At 32.2% G+C, this 18342-nt stretch overlaps 1 protein-coding gene across 5 annotated transcripts in view; it reads left to right on the top strand.

Moving 5' to 3' along the window:
* Nucleotides 1–311: 311 nt before the first annotated feature.
* LOC142344502 (uncharacterized) overlaps nucleotides 312–18342 on the top strand; it is a 90126-nt gene continuing 72095 nt past the window's right edge. For 2 of the 5 annotated variants that reach the window (XM_075396200.1, XM_075396198.1), the window contains exons 1-3: nucleotides 313–827; nucleotides 2627–2870; nucleotides 7376–7568. In XM_075396200.1, the coding sequence (XP_075252315.1) occupies nucleotides 2723–2870; nucleotides 7376–7568 (341 nt within the window). In that variant the 5' untranslated portion in view covers nucleotides 313–827; nucleotides 2627–2722. Of the gene's footprint in view, nucleotides 828–2626; nucleotides 2871–7375; nucleotides 7569–18342 lie in introns of all 5 variants that reach the window. The other 3 variants (XM_075396202.1, XM_075396199.1, XM_075396201.1) reach the window with 3 other exon arrangements.

An 18342-nucleotide genomic window follows, 5' to 3' on the forward strand; every position in this document is an offset into this window, starting at 1 on the left:
TATTTGAGGGTACCGCCGACAATGGTCAATATTTAACAGTGTTGAGTGAAATAAACGTTTGTTTCAAATCTGAATCATCCTTAGGAGTCAAGTTTTATGAATATTGTTTAAACTAATAAGTTATAACGGTAAATTCTTTGTTTTAACTTCCTGAAGTTTAGCCGTCATAGGTAACAGTATTTCAAACTTGTTATGTCCTGTTATAGACAGCACATGCACAAAATTACAAAATACCATAAGATTCTGACCATAAATCTAAGCTTATAGAGATCACAGTATAGCTGTCGTCTATAGTTCAAATTGAATCAATGTAAATATGTGCCTTTGGTAAACGTGAGGTCAGTTAGTTGCAAAGTTTACGCTACTGCTGATAAACCTACAAATCCGTCACTTCTTCTGTTAAAATATTGCCCACACTTATCATATCTTAGCAGTTGATGAATAAGTTTGAGAAATTGAGTGGTGTCGACATTTAACATACTTTGTCTATTAAATTTAGTTAAACCTGTCGCTAACGTGGAACACTTTTGACTCAGCAGAAAAATACTTATAATTGCTTTTACCCATAGCACGATAACCATCTGCAGACCGCCATACTGCCAGAAATTGGAATTAGCTTAATTGTTAATTGTTCACGGCCGCCGAACAGTGAAAAAAAAGAAGAATTGCTTCTGGAAATTAATTTCGCTGTTATCGATAGCCTTGATTATTATAAATAATGTTATTTTTCTTTTTTCTTCGAACATATACTTTGCAAACAGTTACGAAAATTGTCATACCAAATTGAAAGATGTTATTCAAATTTGTGGGGCTGTTTTGATTACCCAGTGAAATGAAACTTGATGCACCTTGATAAGAAGCATGCTAAATCTTGTTAAATCTTGCCAACATCTTAACATGGTGCTTACTATGAAAATATCAAGATTTGTACGGACTTGCAAGATCTTTGTATGGCTGTCAAGAAAAAAGATTTTGGCAAGACAATCCCGAAACATTAACCATGACATAGCAAAATAAACCAAGTTGTAAAAATTCAAAAGCACTTTTAAACAAGATTTAGCACAAATTCATATGATTAAGCAAAAATACCAAGAGTTATCAAGAATTGTCGGAAAATTGAGCTCCCGTTAGTTTAATAACTAACAATTGAACCTATTTTTTTCAACCGTTATGGAATTTTTAAGTAGGTGCAACTTGATAATTACAGAGTACACACCTTATACAGCACCGCCAACGGAAAGAGCCTCACTATGGTCCCAAAAAAACCTGAAAAACGTTTTAAAGAATAACATTACAGTCAAAATCTATTATAACAAAGTTTGGAATCTCTTTTTGAGGAACAAATATAAGCGTTTGTAGCAAGAACAGAACACCAAAGACAAAATTGATTTTTTTTCAAAAAGGGATTTACTCTAAAAATCACAACTCGTCTTGCCTTTCCTTCGACTCCTACCAAATTTATTTAAAAAATCACAATTGATACACTTGCTATAGCTGAGGGAAATGCAAAGAAACAATAAAAAAATGCAAAAAGAAATTATAATATATCTTTTGATTCCCAAAGAATTGAAGACTTTTGAAAGAATTTTTTAGAAAAAAAAAGAGAAAAAAATCTTTAACTGGACCCAACTAGAACAGAAATTTCACTCTTGTTGCAGTTTATAATGTCTTCTAGTGAAAACTAATTGTTTCTGAACGTCTCAGACTGAATAAAAGTTTGCTTGAAAGATTCAATTTACCACAACAAATTTCTGCTTTGAAAAAGTGTTGCTAAGCAGAAGTAATTCTATTGCTCTGCTACGTCGTCTGATGCTTCAAAAATGTCTCAACTCAATCATTTGAGAGTTCAGTATTTTGTTCTTCTGCTTATAGTTTATGTTTCTGCCAATTGTAATTCAGATTGCTTCTATTTACAATTCTCGACATAGAACTGATTGCGGAATTGTTGGTCAAAGTCTGATGATCACTCAAAAAATCTGTCAGTTTTTTGCTGCCTACTAGAAGTTTTTGCATTTAGGTTTAGTCATTTTTGAGTCAGATAGCATATTTCTGGCGGTCGCAAAAGGGTTAAGGATTTTTAAGTGGACAGATCTTGTTTATGTTTGGACTTTTTGGGGACTATTCCAAATGACTATGTTTTTTGCCCCTGACTATGTTTTTTTTTCTGTCTGATCAAAACCGCGCTTTTCAGTCGAATTCGCGTTACAGTGAATTGTTGCACTGTTGAGTCATAGTTGCATATCGTTACAAAGTCGTGAGATAAGTGCGTTGCATTGCGCTAATTTTCACTATTTCGAGTCATAGATAATTTTTCGTCTAGATTGTCTGGCCGTGGTCAACTTTTGTCTGGATTCCCGGTTCCACCACCTCAACCCACTTTGCTTACAAACAAAATTTTCCATGTTTCAAGAATTGTCAAGATCTTTTCAAGATACGCCAAGAAAATTTCTGGACATGCCTTGATAAGATCTAGCCAAGATCTTGTCAAGGTGTTCCATGAAATAATTTCCTATCAAGATCTTTACAAGATATTTCAAGTTTTGCAAGAGTTATCAAGATCTTGCATGACATGTCAAGGTGTATGAAGTTTCGTTTCACTGGTATTCAACATCTACTACAATAATAGTCTTTGCCTTGACTCTTATCCAGAAATTGTTATTAATAAAGGCAGAAATTATACCAGAAGTTGTTCGTTCTACTTAGCATCAGGCCAAAACTAACAATGAATGGTGTCCAATTCACATCAATGTTCTTAGTTTTTATTATAATAAACTTTCGGATGTTATGTGTGCTTGCAAGTGAAGTATTCCGGACACCTGGTACCGTTATTACGTCATATGTTCTGAACGGAGGAAAGAGGGAGGAAACCCGTAAGTTTTTGGGGTTGTAAAGCAAACAGGGTTAATAAATTTATTTTTTTAAAGATGTGTGTTCTTGCATAGCACGTTTCTATATAAATTATGTTACGTGTAATGGTCGTAAAAGTGATATGTCTTCTATGAGCACAGAGAAGGTTACGCATTTTTTTAAAAAAATTAATCAGAAAGAACGCTTACTGGGTTCTGAGGATTGATTGCTTTTAGTTACCTTAGTTTTGTCCTCCTGAATAATAACTTTCGGACACTTTAGTACACAAATGTGAGGAATATTACCATAGTAACTTTCAGTCCTTATTTCGTTTCACAACAAGGGTTCAAAAACTTTAAAATAATTACCTTGCCTTACTGCTGATTCTATCAGATTTAATGCGACAATTATCTTCTAGCCAAACTGGTAATGAACAAGAATATATTTAATAAGTAAGAATTGAGCAACTAAGCATGAGAAAGCAGAGCGAAAACATTTTATGAAAAATCTTTCTAAAAATTCTTTTTAGGCCGTCAAAATCTGTCAAGCTAATTACAGGTGGTGAAAGGATCAATCCATAAATTGATAAAACAACAAAATTTAATAATCTAAATTTTGTAATTAAAGATGACTTTTGTTAGAATTCACTTTTAAAAGATAAGCATTTTATACAAAATTAAAACTGGATAATTTATCTCGACTGTTGTGCAAAAAGTAAACCTGTTGAAAAAAAACAAGATGACAAACCCTAAAACTATTACGACTTCATAAAACTCTATGAGCGGCTAGACTTAGCCTTGTTTGATGCATCAATCTCAAAGTTAACTGTAGAAATAAATGTTTTTAAACACTTAGGCGGTTTTTTACTGAATGGGAAGGACGAATTAGCAATCTGATAACAAAAAAACAATGTGTCGGTAGTTATTTTTTCGACTTTTTCAGAGCTGTTCCGGAAATAAACGTGGCATTTTCTTCATTTTTACAAAACAGTGCTTCATTCTAAACGTTTTGAAAAACTCCTGACCCGGGTCGAGGTGTCACCACTAAAAATCGATAAAAAGATGTTAGGTTTGCGGTGAATTCGATTAAAAGTGTAAGATTTGCGCTCAATGCGATGAATGCAGTGGAAAAAAATTTTTAAGCGGTGAAAACTTTTTTTTCACCGTTTAGGCGGTGAAAGAAAATTTTTCACCGCTACTATCAGAACGCGGTGAAAAAAATTTTTCAGCGCTACCAGCAGAATGCGGTGGAAAAAAATTTCACCGCTACCAGCAGAATGCGGTGAAAAAAAATTTCATCGCTAAAATCGCAAATCTTCACAAAAGTTAAAATTGCAAATCTTTTTTACAAATGTTCACTGCGCTAATTTCAACGCTTATCTTAAATTCACAGGAAATATCATTATAGAATATCTCAGGAAGTAAGTGAGAGATGGCGCAGTGGAATAAGACTTTGTTGACATGCAGGAGGTGAGAGGTGTGAACCCGTGTACGGCAGTTTCTTTTCTGTAAAAAATCCGGTGAATCAGGTGAGAAAAGGTTTTTTCACCGCTATTCACCGCTAATCTTTCAATATTTTTTGACCAACCTCGACCCGGGGGAGATCATTAAGAATCAAATTTTGTATCATTAGTTAAAAGCTTTATCTGTAGGCTTGTTGCTGGAAGAATGCATTTAATGAAAAACAGTCAGATATAGACCGGAGAAAATAGCCACACAAGTTAAAGATAGCTTCGACTATGGCCAAAAATGAAAAGCAAGCAAAACTGAGATCAAAAAATCAATTACTGTCAGATTTGTTATGAGCAAAAAAATTGGCACAGAACAAATTTGTAATCAGACATTTTCCTCTTTTTAAAAGTTTAATTACAGATTCAATTTAAGGCTGAATAGAGAAATTATCCAATGTAAGAAAAAATTATGAAAATGTCAAATAACAGGTTGCTCGAATTAAATTTTAAATATTGACGATCGAGTCAATTTTGCAGAGATGGTTTTTACATCATAATAATGTAAACACACAAAAGAATCACTATAATTCGAAAAAATGCCTGTAATTTTTTTGCGCTTGAGAAGTTTTTGACTGATACAACATCCATCTTTTTAGTTAAGTTACACTGGGTGCCCGACGTTTACTGAAACATGGATAGTATATGAATCTTAAGATGACGGAGTTTAATAAAGTAGGAAATATATATAAGAAGAAAAATTTGTTCAAAATTAAGCAAAACCAAATTGAAAATCCACTCTGAGGCTGCTTTTCTTCAAAAACAAGTTCATTTAGCGTGAGGTCTTTTTTGTCAGTTTCAAGAGAGCTAGGCAAGAATAACAGCTGAGATTGCGTCATTTCTAACCGCCGTGCGGGTTTATCCAGAACGAGGCGGCTCACCTGTGCGTGGCATACAAAATGAAATTTCACTAGAGTTCACATAAGCAGCAAAAATTAGCCCAGACATTACTGCAAAGTTTGCAAGCACTTTTCCCGACGGTGTAAAAAAAACCATTCGCAAGCGTGATATTAGTGGACATTTCCTGAAAAAAAGTTTTTGAGATCTGGGAACAGTTTTTCTTACTTTTCGTTAAATTTAGAGTTTTTTCTACTATATGTTGGCTTGTGATATGTTGAAGGCGTTTTGTTAAAAACCCTTGGAGCTTCAGTGTATTTTCTGCTGAATTTTGCACAGATCAGGAAATTTGTCGGATAATTCGTAATCGATACGTTATTTGAGCCATCAAATTGATGCTTCATTCATCCGTTGATCTTATGCCAATTTCAGGTAATTCATTGAAGTCAATTTTTGTTTAATTTAATTTTTTCATAATTTCAAATGCTTTCTGTAAAGTGAAAACAATTCAACATTTCTATTTTTTATACATTGTTTGCGTGGGCAGATTTATTGTGAAGTAAGCTCGTCTTAAGCTAAACATGTTTAATTTTATTCCTTTCTCTGCAACTTTTTCAGAAATAAATCGATCATTTACTTTTTATTCTATACAAAATTCATCTCCAATTGGTCTCCAATTATTTTAGTTTCAGAACCTACACCATCTTTATTCAATGTTCGCAGTTTTTTTCTGATCTCATTGAAAATTTTCAAGACTTGTCTCATTGTATTCGACAGCGCTTGCGCAATTTTTCTGTTTCGAGCAGTTTTAGGAATTGTTTGTTAGCTGGTGGTTAAATTAAAATCATAATTAAAAATTGATTGGTTTTAATGGAAATTCTTTGTCAAATAGTGAAAAAATGATGCAATTTGTTAAATCTAAGTTTGTATCAGATGGCTTGAAATTTTTACGGTTATATTTTTGTGTGCTATTGGAGTGAAGAAGTTGACCAGTTTTCTTTTTTTTTCATTCTTTCGAATATGTACCCTCAACTATTAAGCAAACTCTAATAATGGAATATCGGTTTTTAGCCAATGACAAGTATAAAAATTTTGACGTTGGCTGAAGAAAAAAAAGTGGCCTATTAGATAGTTCCCCCATCATTGGCCCTAATGCTGACCATAATCAGGAATCGTTGTTGTTCGTCTGCATACCAACTAAGAGTTTTAAAACAGTAAAAATCAGTTATTCTTAGTTATTTTTTGTTTGCAGCTTTTTTTTTGTTTTACTTGAGATTTGAAAAAAAATCAAAAAGTGCAAGCGCAATTTCTGGCAGTGATCGTATAGCGAATGAATAGTACTGGAATGAGTTTCAAGTCTTGATCAGTACTTCTCCAGTGAATACACGTCTTGAATTGATAAAACAGTACTGAACTTGTCTTATCTCAAGTCTTAAGACTTGTCAAGACATGCTCACGACTTGGCGTGTCTTGCGTCAAGTCTCATCCAAGACTTGGCAAGTCTTGATTAATGCCCAGTTTGGCGAAGTAAGGTTTTAAGAAAAAAATATTTATAATTAATGGTTTTCAAAATTATCAATAATTGGTAAACATGTTTTAACGAGATATTCGCTAATCTGACCATTCTAATTCTGAATATCCCATACACACCCGAAAACCATTTTTACACCCCGAAACCAATGGGCAGAAAAAAAGTGGCCAATGTCTCGTATCTTTGGGCATTATCAGAATGTTTTCTTTCTCTATCAGGTGAACTTTGTGTAAGTGCTCGTGTTGTCGTGCCCTACTTTCTTCATTTTGGAGAGTTATTTAGGCCGGCCAATGTAAGTGGTGGCCTTCTTCCTTCGTTACGAAACGAAAGCAAGCCAACAATAAAAACTGTGCTCAATACTTGATCCAAGACTTAAGACTAGATTTGAGGTGTGCCAAGTCTAAAAAGTGACATGATCACAGCTCTAATACAGTACTAATCCAAGACTCGCAATTTCATTGAATCAGTACTGATTAAGGCTTGATGCTCAGTCCGGCCGGGGAGCTCTAAAAACGTAAAATTGTCGTTTTGTCATCTCAAGCAGAAGTATAAATTTCATCATGAAGTTCAAACCCGTTTGTCCAAAACACCATGTTTTACTTTTTTGATTAATAGTTTGACTTATTTATAGTTCGTGTTTTTTTTCGGTGCAGCTTTGACAATGGACAATTCGTGGTACACTTCCTTGACACAGGTCCCACAATTTGGATACGCTGTTGATCTTGCTGCATTTTACTATGAGAGCGGACCTGGGGAAGCAATAGTGCTCGTTTCTGCTCCGGGAAATCCCTCACTTAAAGTGCCAGACCCTGGGTTCATTGAGTGGCAGCAGTTAAACCGCACAGGGTAATTTCAAAAAGGGAGTTTGTTTCCCATTATATATTGAGAGCGTTAAGGGAAATGATAGACATAGTACAATACTGCGGAAGCTATATAGCTGGCCAATCAGAATAAAGGAGATTTAAGTATAGATTATTGACTCTACTTGAAGTCACCGAAAGCTTCTGGCGTTTATCGAGATCTACATAACGTTTCGAGATGCTAAGCCAGAATTTCGGAGTGATTTCTGCCGAGTCATGTACCCTTGCTTAAAACACGAATCCATGTATCCCTATAAAGAGCATTTTCAAACCGCAACGTCTATGTCTTCCTCTTTATCAGCTATCGGTAAAAATTTTTGCAAAATTATTTCCTAAAAATTATAATAATCATAATAATCTGTCTTAACGGGGGATCCGGGAAATGAGGGATAAGTAAAATTAGTCTCTTCTCCGGCTGTCACCAGACTTTTGCTGACCATTCTCAATGGATATTTTTTTTAGCAAAAATTCGGTAAAAGCTGAAGCCAATCCTTACGGGAAGAGTTGTAACATAATTTAAAATTTCATTCTAAATAGCCTATTCTAAATTAAGTGTTTAATCTGGAAGTGGGCAAATTCTCTCCGAATAAGAGATAAAAAGAAAAAAATGATTATTTGTTTTTCATAAACAATTGTGAAAATTTTTTGTGGGGCACAATCTTGCACAAACGTTTTTGACAAGAGTTCTCATATTGAACCAGGAGACCTTAATATAAGGCATAGCATTGATTTTCGCAAACATTCTTCAACTTCACTGAACAAAATTCGTTTTGCATCAGCAAGTGTGAATAAGTGATTGCTTGTTTTTGATTTAAAATGGGCTTAATATCCTCAAAAACGGTATCAGCACTGCGCATTATATCTTGTTCAATAAGACAAATGACTCAATTTAAAATGAATCATAGAAAAGAACAGTCGAAGAAAGCAACAAACGACCGATAAATCAATCAAATCCGCAATCATTTCGGCTTTTAGAAAGTTCAGTTCTCTACTTCACAAGGCAAACAAAAGTAGTGGATAAAACAGGGATTCCAGCTACCAGCCAAGTTGGTCCATTTCTCTACACGCTAACCACATATGTCGAAATGGACCAAATTGTGCTGGTTACTGGAATCCCTGTTTTATCCACTACTCTATCCGCCACTATATATACACAATACGCGCACAATTTTGTGTACAAAAAAAGCATAAAGCCAGTATAATTTTTGAATTTCATACGCAAATATCCAAAAGTTTTCAAAATTAATTTAAAGCCTAATTTCATATCTAATATACCAAACTATACTGAAACAAATCAGGCTAACCGTCCTGCAAAGTTTTTTCCAATAGAAACGGATGAACTGAAAATTACTCAAGATTGCTTAGAAATGGATAAGAAACAAGTTTCATTAAAAATTTTTAATTATACCCGTGGAGACTTTACCCATTGAAGAAAATGAACGTGGCCAGCGGTTTAGGAAATTGAATGACACTATATTAGTAGAAAGAAAAATTATATCAGAGAAGAACTGAAACAATTTGGTAATCTTTGTCCGGTTGAAGACAGATATGAAGAGCTGCTGTTTCATATACGAGATGTATGCCAAGACAAATCCCGAGTGATAATTTCAAAGATAAAAGGCAGCTTACGTGAAGAAAAGGAACTAAGAGAAAACATCCAGCAAGGTAAATCAGATCAAATCTTTTTAAACCAATACAATGCAACAGTATCCCAAATCAACGAGTACGAGAATAACAAACAACTAATGAGCTTCAAACACTTTAAAAATTGATGCACTCCTGTGAACTTTGTACTGCCAGAGATTTAAAAACATGATCGAACTCTAAAAACCGCACGAATAGTTTCACATCATTGAAAGTTGTTGACAGTGTAACAAGTAATCAAGGAAATATATCAAGTGATTAATATATATGAAAATAATTTCTCAAAAATGTTTAAAAGAAAAACGAAATCGTCTTTTGAAAGCTTGCTTGATCAACTGCAGGCGCAAGAAACTGAAATGACAACAAAAAACGAAATAACCTTAAACGAAGTGGAAAAAGCTATCGATAAATTAAACGCCGGTAGTTCACCAGGATCAGATGGTATTACTTCTAACTTTTATAAATTATTTAAACGAGAAATGACCCCAACATTGAAAACAGTTTTCAACAATGTAGTGAACACCAATAGACTGCCAGACAACTAACAAACCGCAATATTGAAACTCCTTCCAAAATCCCAAACTCCAAGAACAGTAGTTGAGTTCAGACCCATAAGCCTGCGCAACACTGACTTGTGAATTCTGTTGCATGTTTTGGCTAACAAGCTAATCAAAAACCTCGAAGAAGTAATTGGTCAACATCAACACGTGTACATAAACAAACGACAAATTAATACATCAATGATGAAGGTACGCAAAGCCCACAAACAAGTGAATAACAGTAAATGCATCGTAAATCTAGACTTCGCGAAGGCTTTCGACAAAATAGATAGGGATTATATATTCGCTCTTCTCGATAGATTAGGTGTAGATAATTTTACAGAGTCTACAATCATAATAATATATAAGCAAACCAAAGCAATTATTGAAATCAACGGCTACCTCTCCCCGACAATTGTTCTCGAACGTGGAGTAAGACAAGGGTGTCCTCTATCAGCTTTGCTTTTTATTCTTGCTATTGAGCCGCTACTTTGGTCTGTTGAAAACTCAGCTCACATCAGAGGTTTCGTACATGCCAAAACTGTTGCTTATGCTGATGAAACTACATATCTGGTTCATAAATCATCAATTGAAGTGCTCTTTGATGCTGTGAAAGATTTTTGTGATCGAACCCAGCTAGAAATTAATGTAAAAAAGAGCGAAATCCTATCTACTAACAAAATTCCCTTTTATAAAACAGTGCGATCAGCAAAAATTCTTGATATAGTATACCACGCTGATAAATCTCAGCCAAATATTTTTGGTCTCTTGAAAACACAAATAGCCATCTACAGTCGTTTTATTTCTCTAGCAAAAACATTGAAAGCCAAGAAAAATATTATCGAAACATTCATTCTTCCAAAACTCCTTTACTATGCACGACACACAGACTCGACCTTGAAAGGCTTAGGAATTATGCAGAACCTCATTAACAGCTTTTTGAAAGCTGGTCAAAAATGAAAATTCGAAGCGAAATCCTATATCAGTCATCAGCTAGAGGCGGTATCTCCCTTCCACACATTAGTTCAAAAATTGTTTCTGCGAAACTTTTTGACGAAATTAATTCATCTGACGAGAACCCGATCACCTTTTCTAAAGAGCTATCCATATTAATTAATTTAAAGCTTAAAGTTGTCCAGAACGAGAATGTACTACTTTTATTCAAAAAAAAAACAGAGAATCCTCACTCAGGTTACATAATTACATAAAAACCAGAGAAATCAACTGGTACATAATCACTTAAATTTTCCCCTCTAGTATTTTTGGAAATCACTTACGCAAAGCTGCCATTAAATACAAATGTTCAACAGAAGAATTAACCCGCTTTTAGAGAGATATTTGGAAAATAAACAAACTCTTACCTCAACAGCAAAATTTGTTGTATCGACTAGCGTTCACATATTTCTGTGATTAGCTCATTTGCAGCTTTGGTGAAAACAAATTGGAAACATCTGAACAATTAGTTTTTGAATGCGACAAATTAACTGCAGCAAGAAATATAGTACAATTGACGAACTGGCGTGAGATATTTGTTCACATGAGAGTCGAAACTCTACAAACTACTGCGAGTGTTTTAAACGGATCTTGACAAGAAACTCCTGAGCAAACTAAAAATTATTTAAATTTTTTATTCAATCTCTGATGCTGTTTCCATTAAGCTACTTTTGCAATTTAAAGTTAGCATTTGTAAGTACCTCCATCTGAATTTTTTAGTTAAAAGCCTAATTGTTGTGTAAAGAATAATTGTTGTGTCTTAGCTACATGTGTAATTATTTGTCAAGCTTCAATGATACCCGCTAAATTAATTTAACTTCTATGTAATTACCAACTGTAACGCATCAACAATAGAACCTGCTGAATTATGTTAACTTCTTTGTAAACAACAACTGTGAATAATAGCATCTGAATTTATTTAAAACACATGGAGACGATTGATCTATGATGTTTGACTGAGTGATTCTATGTACCTGGGTATTTTTTTGAGCCAAGTCTTGAGAGGTCTTGTTCAAAAGGTTGACTCGCCTTTACCACGCTACGGCAGTATTGCTTGACCGACCTTAATGGCTAACTGTGGTGGATGGTGCAACTACAGAATGCTTGAACATTTTTTTTTAAATTTTAACTATTAAGCTGACTGAACCACTAATAAAAATCTTTAACAAAGATAGCCGCCACTACGAGCATAACACGTGCACACTTTGCACAGTCTATAAACAGTTCGTTAAATGGTGAATAAGAAAAGTGCATATTATGCTAAATCAGCCGCCATCATTAACAGAAATGACCATCATCATTAGTAGAATGATATCAAACGAGTGGAATTTTCGATGAGACATCTTTATATATTAGCTGTAAGTTAAGTATTTATTAAAATTTTTATTTAATTTAAAACACGATATACAGAGTTTTTAATTTATTAGAAGGATTTATTTATTATTTTACTTTAAAACAGGTAATTGGTTGGGAAAGGATAACTAGTTGTAAGTTATCAAACATGTCTAGAAGAGGGAATGTTCTAGAATAATTCTCCATGATTGGATCTTTTTTCTGCACAGCAATTTTTGGGTATTCATCATGACTTTAACTTCACTAAAAAAACAAGCAAAGATTTTAAACAGTTCTCATCATTTGATGAACAAATGTATACCTGACAAAACAAACAAACAAACAAAAGCGGAACTCTTCTAGTTAGCAACAATATTTCTAACAATGTTCTAAGCAGAGGTTCAGAAGGTTAGTCAGCTAAAATCTAGGTGCATGACAGAACTACAATTTCATGAAGGATAAACAAATGATTGGTTATTGAGAAACATTTTTAATATTAATATTGATATCCTTACTACTAATAAATTAATATTGATATCCTTACTACTGACAAATTATTATTGATATCCCCTTGCATTTATATCCCTCTACTGAATAAAACTTTTGTGCTCGAACTTTATTAGTAACTCAAAACTCCATTATCGAACTTTATATCTATACTTTTGGCTAAAAATTTGGCTAATGCCTTTTGGCCAATAATATGGAAATAAATTTGGCTAATACCTTTGGCCAATAATTTGGAACTAAATTCGGCGAATACCTTTGGCTAATAATATGGAAATAAATTTGGCCTACACCTCTGATTAATAATATGGAAAAAAATTTTGCTAATATTTTAGCTAATAGCCTTACTTATCTATTCTTCTGATAATTTATCTATATCTATACATTTGGCTATTAATTTGGAAACTATAGGATAATATTTATAATACTTCGGTTCATCGGGGTTATCTGCGAAGCAGGTTCCCTGATCTTCTGAGAAGGTAGACTTATCTACTTATCTATTGAATTAGATTTATCTTCGAAGAAGTTACACCTATCTATTGAAGCTAATGCAGAATTAGATTCAAAGTAGAATTAGATTCATTTTCTGAGAAGTTAGACTTAATAATTTCACTAAAAGGTTATGTTTCATTAACAGAATAAGTACCTCTAGGTAAAACTATTTCTGCAAGAAATCTTTTCATATGACCCTTTAACCCACTAAAGCTAATAATAGATGAACAATATTCACACCTAACCTTACTTGAATTAAATTCTTTACATATTGATTTCTTTTTATCAAAAGATGTTATTTGTTTTATAACCCTACATTTATTACAAATTTTTTTTGTTATATCAAAGTTCCTTTTGGGTATAGTAAACAATATGTGGGGTTAGAACGAGAAGTAGAACTAGAAAAAGAATTAGAATTAGAGCTAGAACTAGAAATAGAAATGGAATTGGAATTACAATTAGAATTAGAATTAGAATTAGAAATAGAATTAGAATTAAAACTGGAATTAGAACTAGAATTTGAAATAGAACCAGAATTGGAGATCGAACTACAATTAGAAATAGAATTGGAATTGGAACTAGACTCAAACCCAAAACCAGAACATTCTGGAGTAGTTCCACTAATCTGTGAAGAAGCTCCGCTCATGCAAATTCTACTTAATGATTCATCTCCAGACGAACACTCACTAATTTTATCCTAATTTTCTATTTTATAATGAAAAGCTGGAGTTAAAGGAGTTCCGTTTTTTTAATTACACTCCAAACATTCTATAACCCTTGTTTACGATGGGCCCAAATTTCAATTAAAATTCTAACTTTATTTGCAGGCTGGACAAACTTATTTAAATTCTCCACACCTAACTTATTAAGAGTATTATATTTAAATCTTTTATCTGTAATCTGATCATTACTCAATCCGGCTTTATCTCCAACGAAATTTATAAATTCATCTCTAAATTTTTGATTATTTTTAAATAGATCATTTAAATCATCTCTACACTTTTTATTTAAAGTACCAGTCTTTTTCTTCATATATTCACCTCTCAATGCGGTCCACCCTTGGCTAGTGTATCAAGGCCCATATTTTCTCAAGCGGTTAGATTGATCCACGTAGTGGCAACTCTGTTGATCTGGGAACAAAATTTGCTCGTGGTTACCCAAGCAGTTATACTGATCTTCCTTATCTTCCTCACCATAACCATGGCTTAATAATGTATTTGTTTTATTTAATATGTTACTAGTACCAGCTGCTACAAGTGCAGCAGCTTTTCTGTTGTATCAGGACTCATATAAGTGTATATCATAAAACATTTACCTAAAATCTCACACACAGCTGATAATAACTTTAAACCATCAGCTTTAACTTTTTCTTTTGTTAAAACATCATTCTGAATTTCGATACCTTTTGATGTAAGAAGTTTATTAAAGTAGAACTGAAAATTATCTGTATTAATACTATTTCTATCTGTGGCTTTAATCATTAGCGGTTTCATATATGTTATAAGTTTATTTATCTCATCAATTTCTAATTTATCTCTTAAGCTAAGAGCTTTTACGTCTGAGAAACTAACTCTTGGGTCATATATCATAGTTTTATTTCTATCAATAATAATAAAAGTTTTCTCTTTCTTATTATACCTAATCATACCATAACGAAGTTCATCAGACATTCCATCAGTACAACTGTAATAGTTGCTATAAGTCATTAATTATTTCATAGAACTTATGTTCACAATTATAAATTTCTTTAAAATTTTTAAATAGATCTGCCCCATTATCAGTTCTCATAAAAATAGTATTACAACTCATTCTAGCTGTATAAAATATCTGGGCTGGTTTATGACACATTACAATAATTTGATTATTATGATTTGTTCTCACTGTAAAATAATAAGCTATATCCTTATTTAACTTATCACTCATATGACCAAGAACAATTACACTATCTTTGAATTTAGGCATATTTTTTATGTGATCATACTTATATCACTCATATTAAATTCAGTGTAGGGCTTGCCAGTTTCTGGATTTTTTCCAATTTCTTTCATCTTTACATACTACGATTATGCACCTTTGATCTTATTCTTGGTCTTCTGCCTGATACAACTTCAAGTATTGTCTAACAAAATATGTTTTACCTGGACCAGTTCCACCATAAAATATAGTTTGTAATATTGACTTTTCATATTCAAATCTAATTAGACTTCTATTCATAAATCCACCAAAGTTTTCTTCTAGTTTTGCGTATTTACTCGGTATCGAATCATATATCATATAAAATAGCATAATTACGAAAATAAAAATAAAAACTGCACAACCCATTTTTTATCATATAAAAATGCTTATCCTAACTTTTGAGGAATTCAAAAATATATTTGATATTGATAATAAAGCTATGAGTAATATCAAAATAGAAGATATAGGTAAATATATAAGTCTAACACCAATAGAAATAATAATGAGAGATGAGAAACCAGAAATGATCGATGAACCCGACTTCAATATTATTATAAATCTTCATCTAACTGATGGTAAACATTGGGTTTCGGTAGAAAAACAGAAGATGATCCAACATATTACTTTGATAGTTTTGGTGTTGAAACTCCTCCATTATTCCTGGAAGAGTGTGTTGATACAGGCTCTAATGGGAGAATACAACTAAATGATGAATCTTATTGTGGGGCCTATTGTTTATAAATGATCTAGCTTACTGATAGAGGATTTAGAATATATAGTGCTTTGAATATTCTCGTTAATATCAATGTCAATATCCAGGAATGTATGATGAGTGTTTGTGTTTGGGGTTGTAAAGGTAAATTTGGTGATGAAGTTAATTTCATTGATAATGCCGATGTTAGTGTTAATGATAAAGACAATATCGATCAGGGAGCCTGCTTCGCAGATATAAAAGATGAAGCCAATGACAATATTATTGAAAATGATAATGACAATGTCAATGATATTGTCAATGATAATGATAATGTCAATGACAATGGCAATAACATTGATAATGACAATAACAATGACAATAACAGTAACATTGACAGCGATAATGATAAATATATATCATTTATCTATTTGGTGAAAAACATCTAAGGACTAAACCTATAACCCAAAGTAGTTATACTAACAATATTTTTATTAATGCTAATGGCAGTTTACAATCATGGCTAGATAACGATAATATAATTGTCAAAGCTATATTCCAGAAAACTTCAGATGTATAATATCTGGTCCTAGTGAATGTGGAAAGACAATCATATTAGAGAATCTAGTTATGACTAGTATAAGTTTCGACAAGTTATATATCAGGTCCTACTGTTGATCAATATGATGGTATGAAGCTTGGAAATATTGAGTTTACTAAAGATATAAAAAATTAAGTCCCACCTGATCAACTACCAAACGATATAAAGAAACTCAAGGTATTTGATGATGTTAGAGCTAAGGAACCAGTTGTTATTGAATACTTTTGTGGAGGTAGAAATAATAATTGTAATCTGATATATCTTTGCCAAAATCTATTCACAATAGAAAGACAAAGTAATAGAGAGAAATGTAATCTATTTATTTTATTTGAATAAAGAGGCAAAATCCTCACATCTATATATCAAGAATTCTTTAATAATGTCAAACTTAGCTATAGTGATTCAACTAGTATATGTAATAAGGTATGGAGAGAGCCTTATAATTACAGTGTCATTGATATATCTAAAAAATATATTATTGGTAAACTAAGAGTTAATTGGGATTGGAGAGTTTTATAGTTTGATTATATTTATGAATGAGTCTATTAGCAGCAAGTATATGATTAAATCAATTGGACCTTCGGTCTGCCGACTACGTCAGATGTAAAGTAAAACTCAAAACATCACCATTAAAATCACTTGAACTTCCATACTCATTTTCAAAATGAAATTCAATTTATTCTATTCTATCCTTTGTTACAATTTGATAAAGTACATTTTTTGGTATAATGTTTATCATGTAACCTGGTGGTTGTATTAGATTAAACGTATATAGTAAGTCTGTGTCATTACCATTATCTTTAACACCAGATATAATATTGCAGTGAACGTTAACAGTATTAAAACCCATAATATCAACAATCTTAGTTGCTTAATGCATACCTGTTGAATATATTCGTCTATCAAATGCTAGTAATAAAACTACTGAGTTATCTACATCAAAGCTAATTACATCTTGTAACACTTCTATTTTACATTTCATTGTATTTTTATCTGCCTGTATTAAAACATTATTATTTGTTCCTTGTTTTTTTTATATCTGCTATATCAACTAACCCATATGCACCAAGTTGTATAGTATTAATCTCACTAGCATATATAAAACTTTATTTCTTTCAGTTATATTAAAAACAGAATTTTAAACAGATAATCTAATTAAAGCCAACTTCGTTGTATTAAGTATAGGTTCATTGAAATAAAAACTTTCTGTTGGTCTCTTCATTCTGAAGTTGAGAGTATGTTCATCTTTAGTTTTTGTTAACTGTTTAATTATCTTTTTTAGTTCCCATAAGATGAGGTTGTTGTTAGTCATTTTATTAAGATAAATATCTAGATCTGCGAAGCAGGTTCCCTGAAATATATATATATATATATATATATATATATAAATATATATATATATGTATATATATATATATATATATATATATATATATATATATATATTATATATAGATATTTTGACTACAAAATAAGTTGGTTCCCTGAAATATATATATATATATATATATATATATATATAAATATATATATATATATATGTATATATATATATATATATATATATATATATATATTTATATATAGATATTTTGACTACAAAATGGAACATAAGTTGGACACAACTTATGGTTACAGTAATGAAATACAAACCTAACAATCTAGCAACTATGATACGGTTAATACTATTATTAATATCATTCACAATAGAAAAGAGAATCATTTAAATTTGCGTGATTCATATCTAGAGATAGAGTTTGTTGTATCGGATAAAGCTGGTGGTGTATTTGCTAACCATTCCAATATCAGATTAGTCAATTATGGTATGTTGGCAATATTTAGTTCAGTTAAGCTTGAAACTAGTGGTGGTAGGGCTATTGAATATATAGATCGTTGTCATCCTAATCTATTATTGCATAAGTTATTTACCAGTACTGATGATGAATATGGGAGTGATTTTGTCAGAAATCAAGGTAAAAGAAAGATTCAACTTAAAGGCGATCGTTTT

This window comes from Convolutriloba macropyga, chromosome 8 (assembly GCF_964194025.1).
Source record: "Convolutriloba macropyga chromosome 8, txConMacr16.3, whole genome shotgun sequence".
Taxonomy (NCBI): domain Eukaryota; kingdom Metazoa; phylum Xenacoelomorpha; order Acoela; family Convolutidae; genus Convolutriloba; species Convolutriloba macropyga.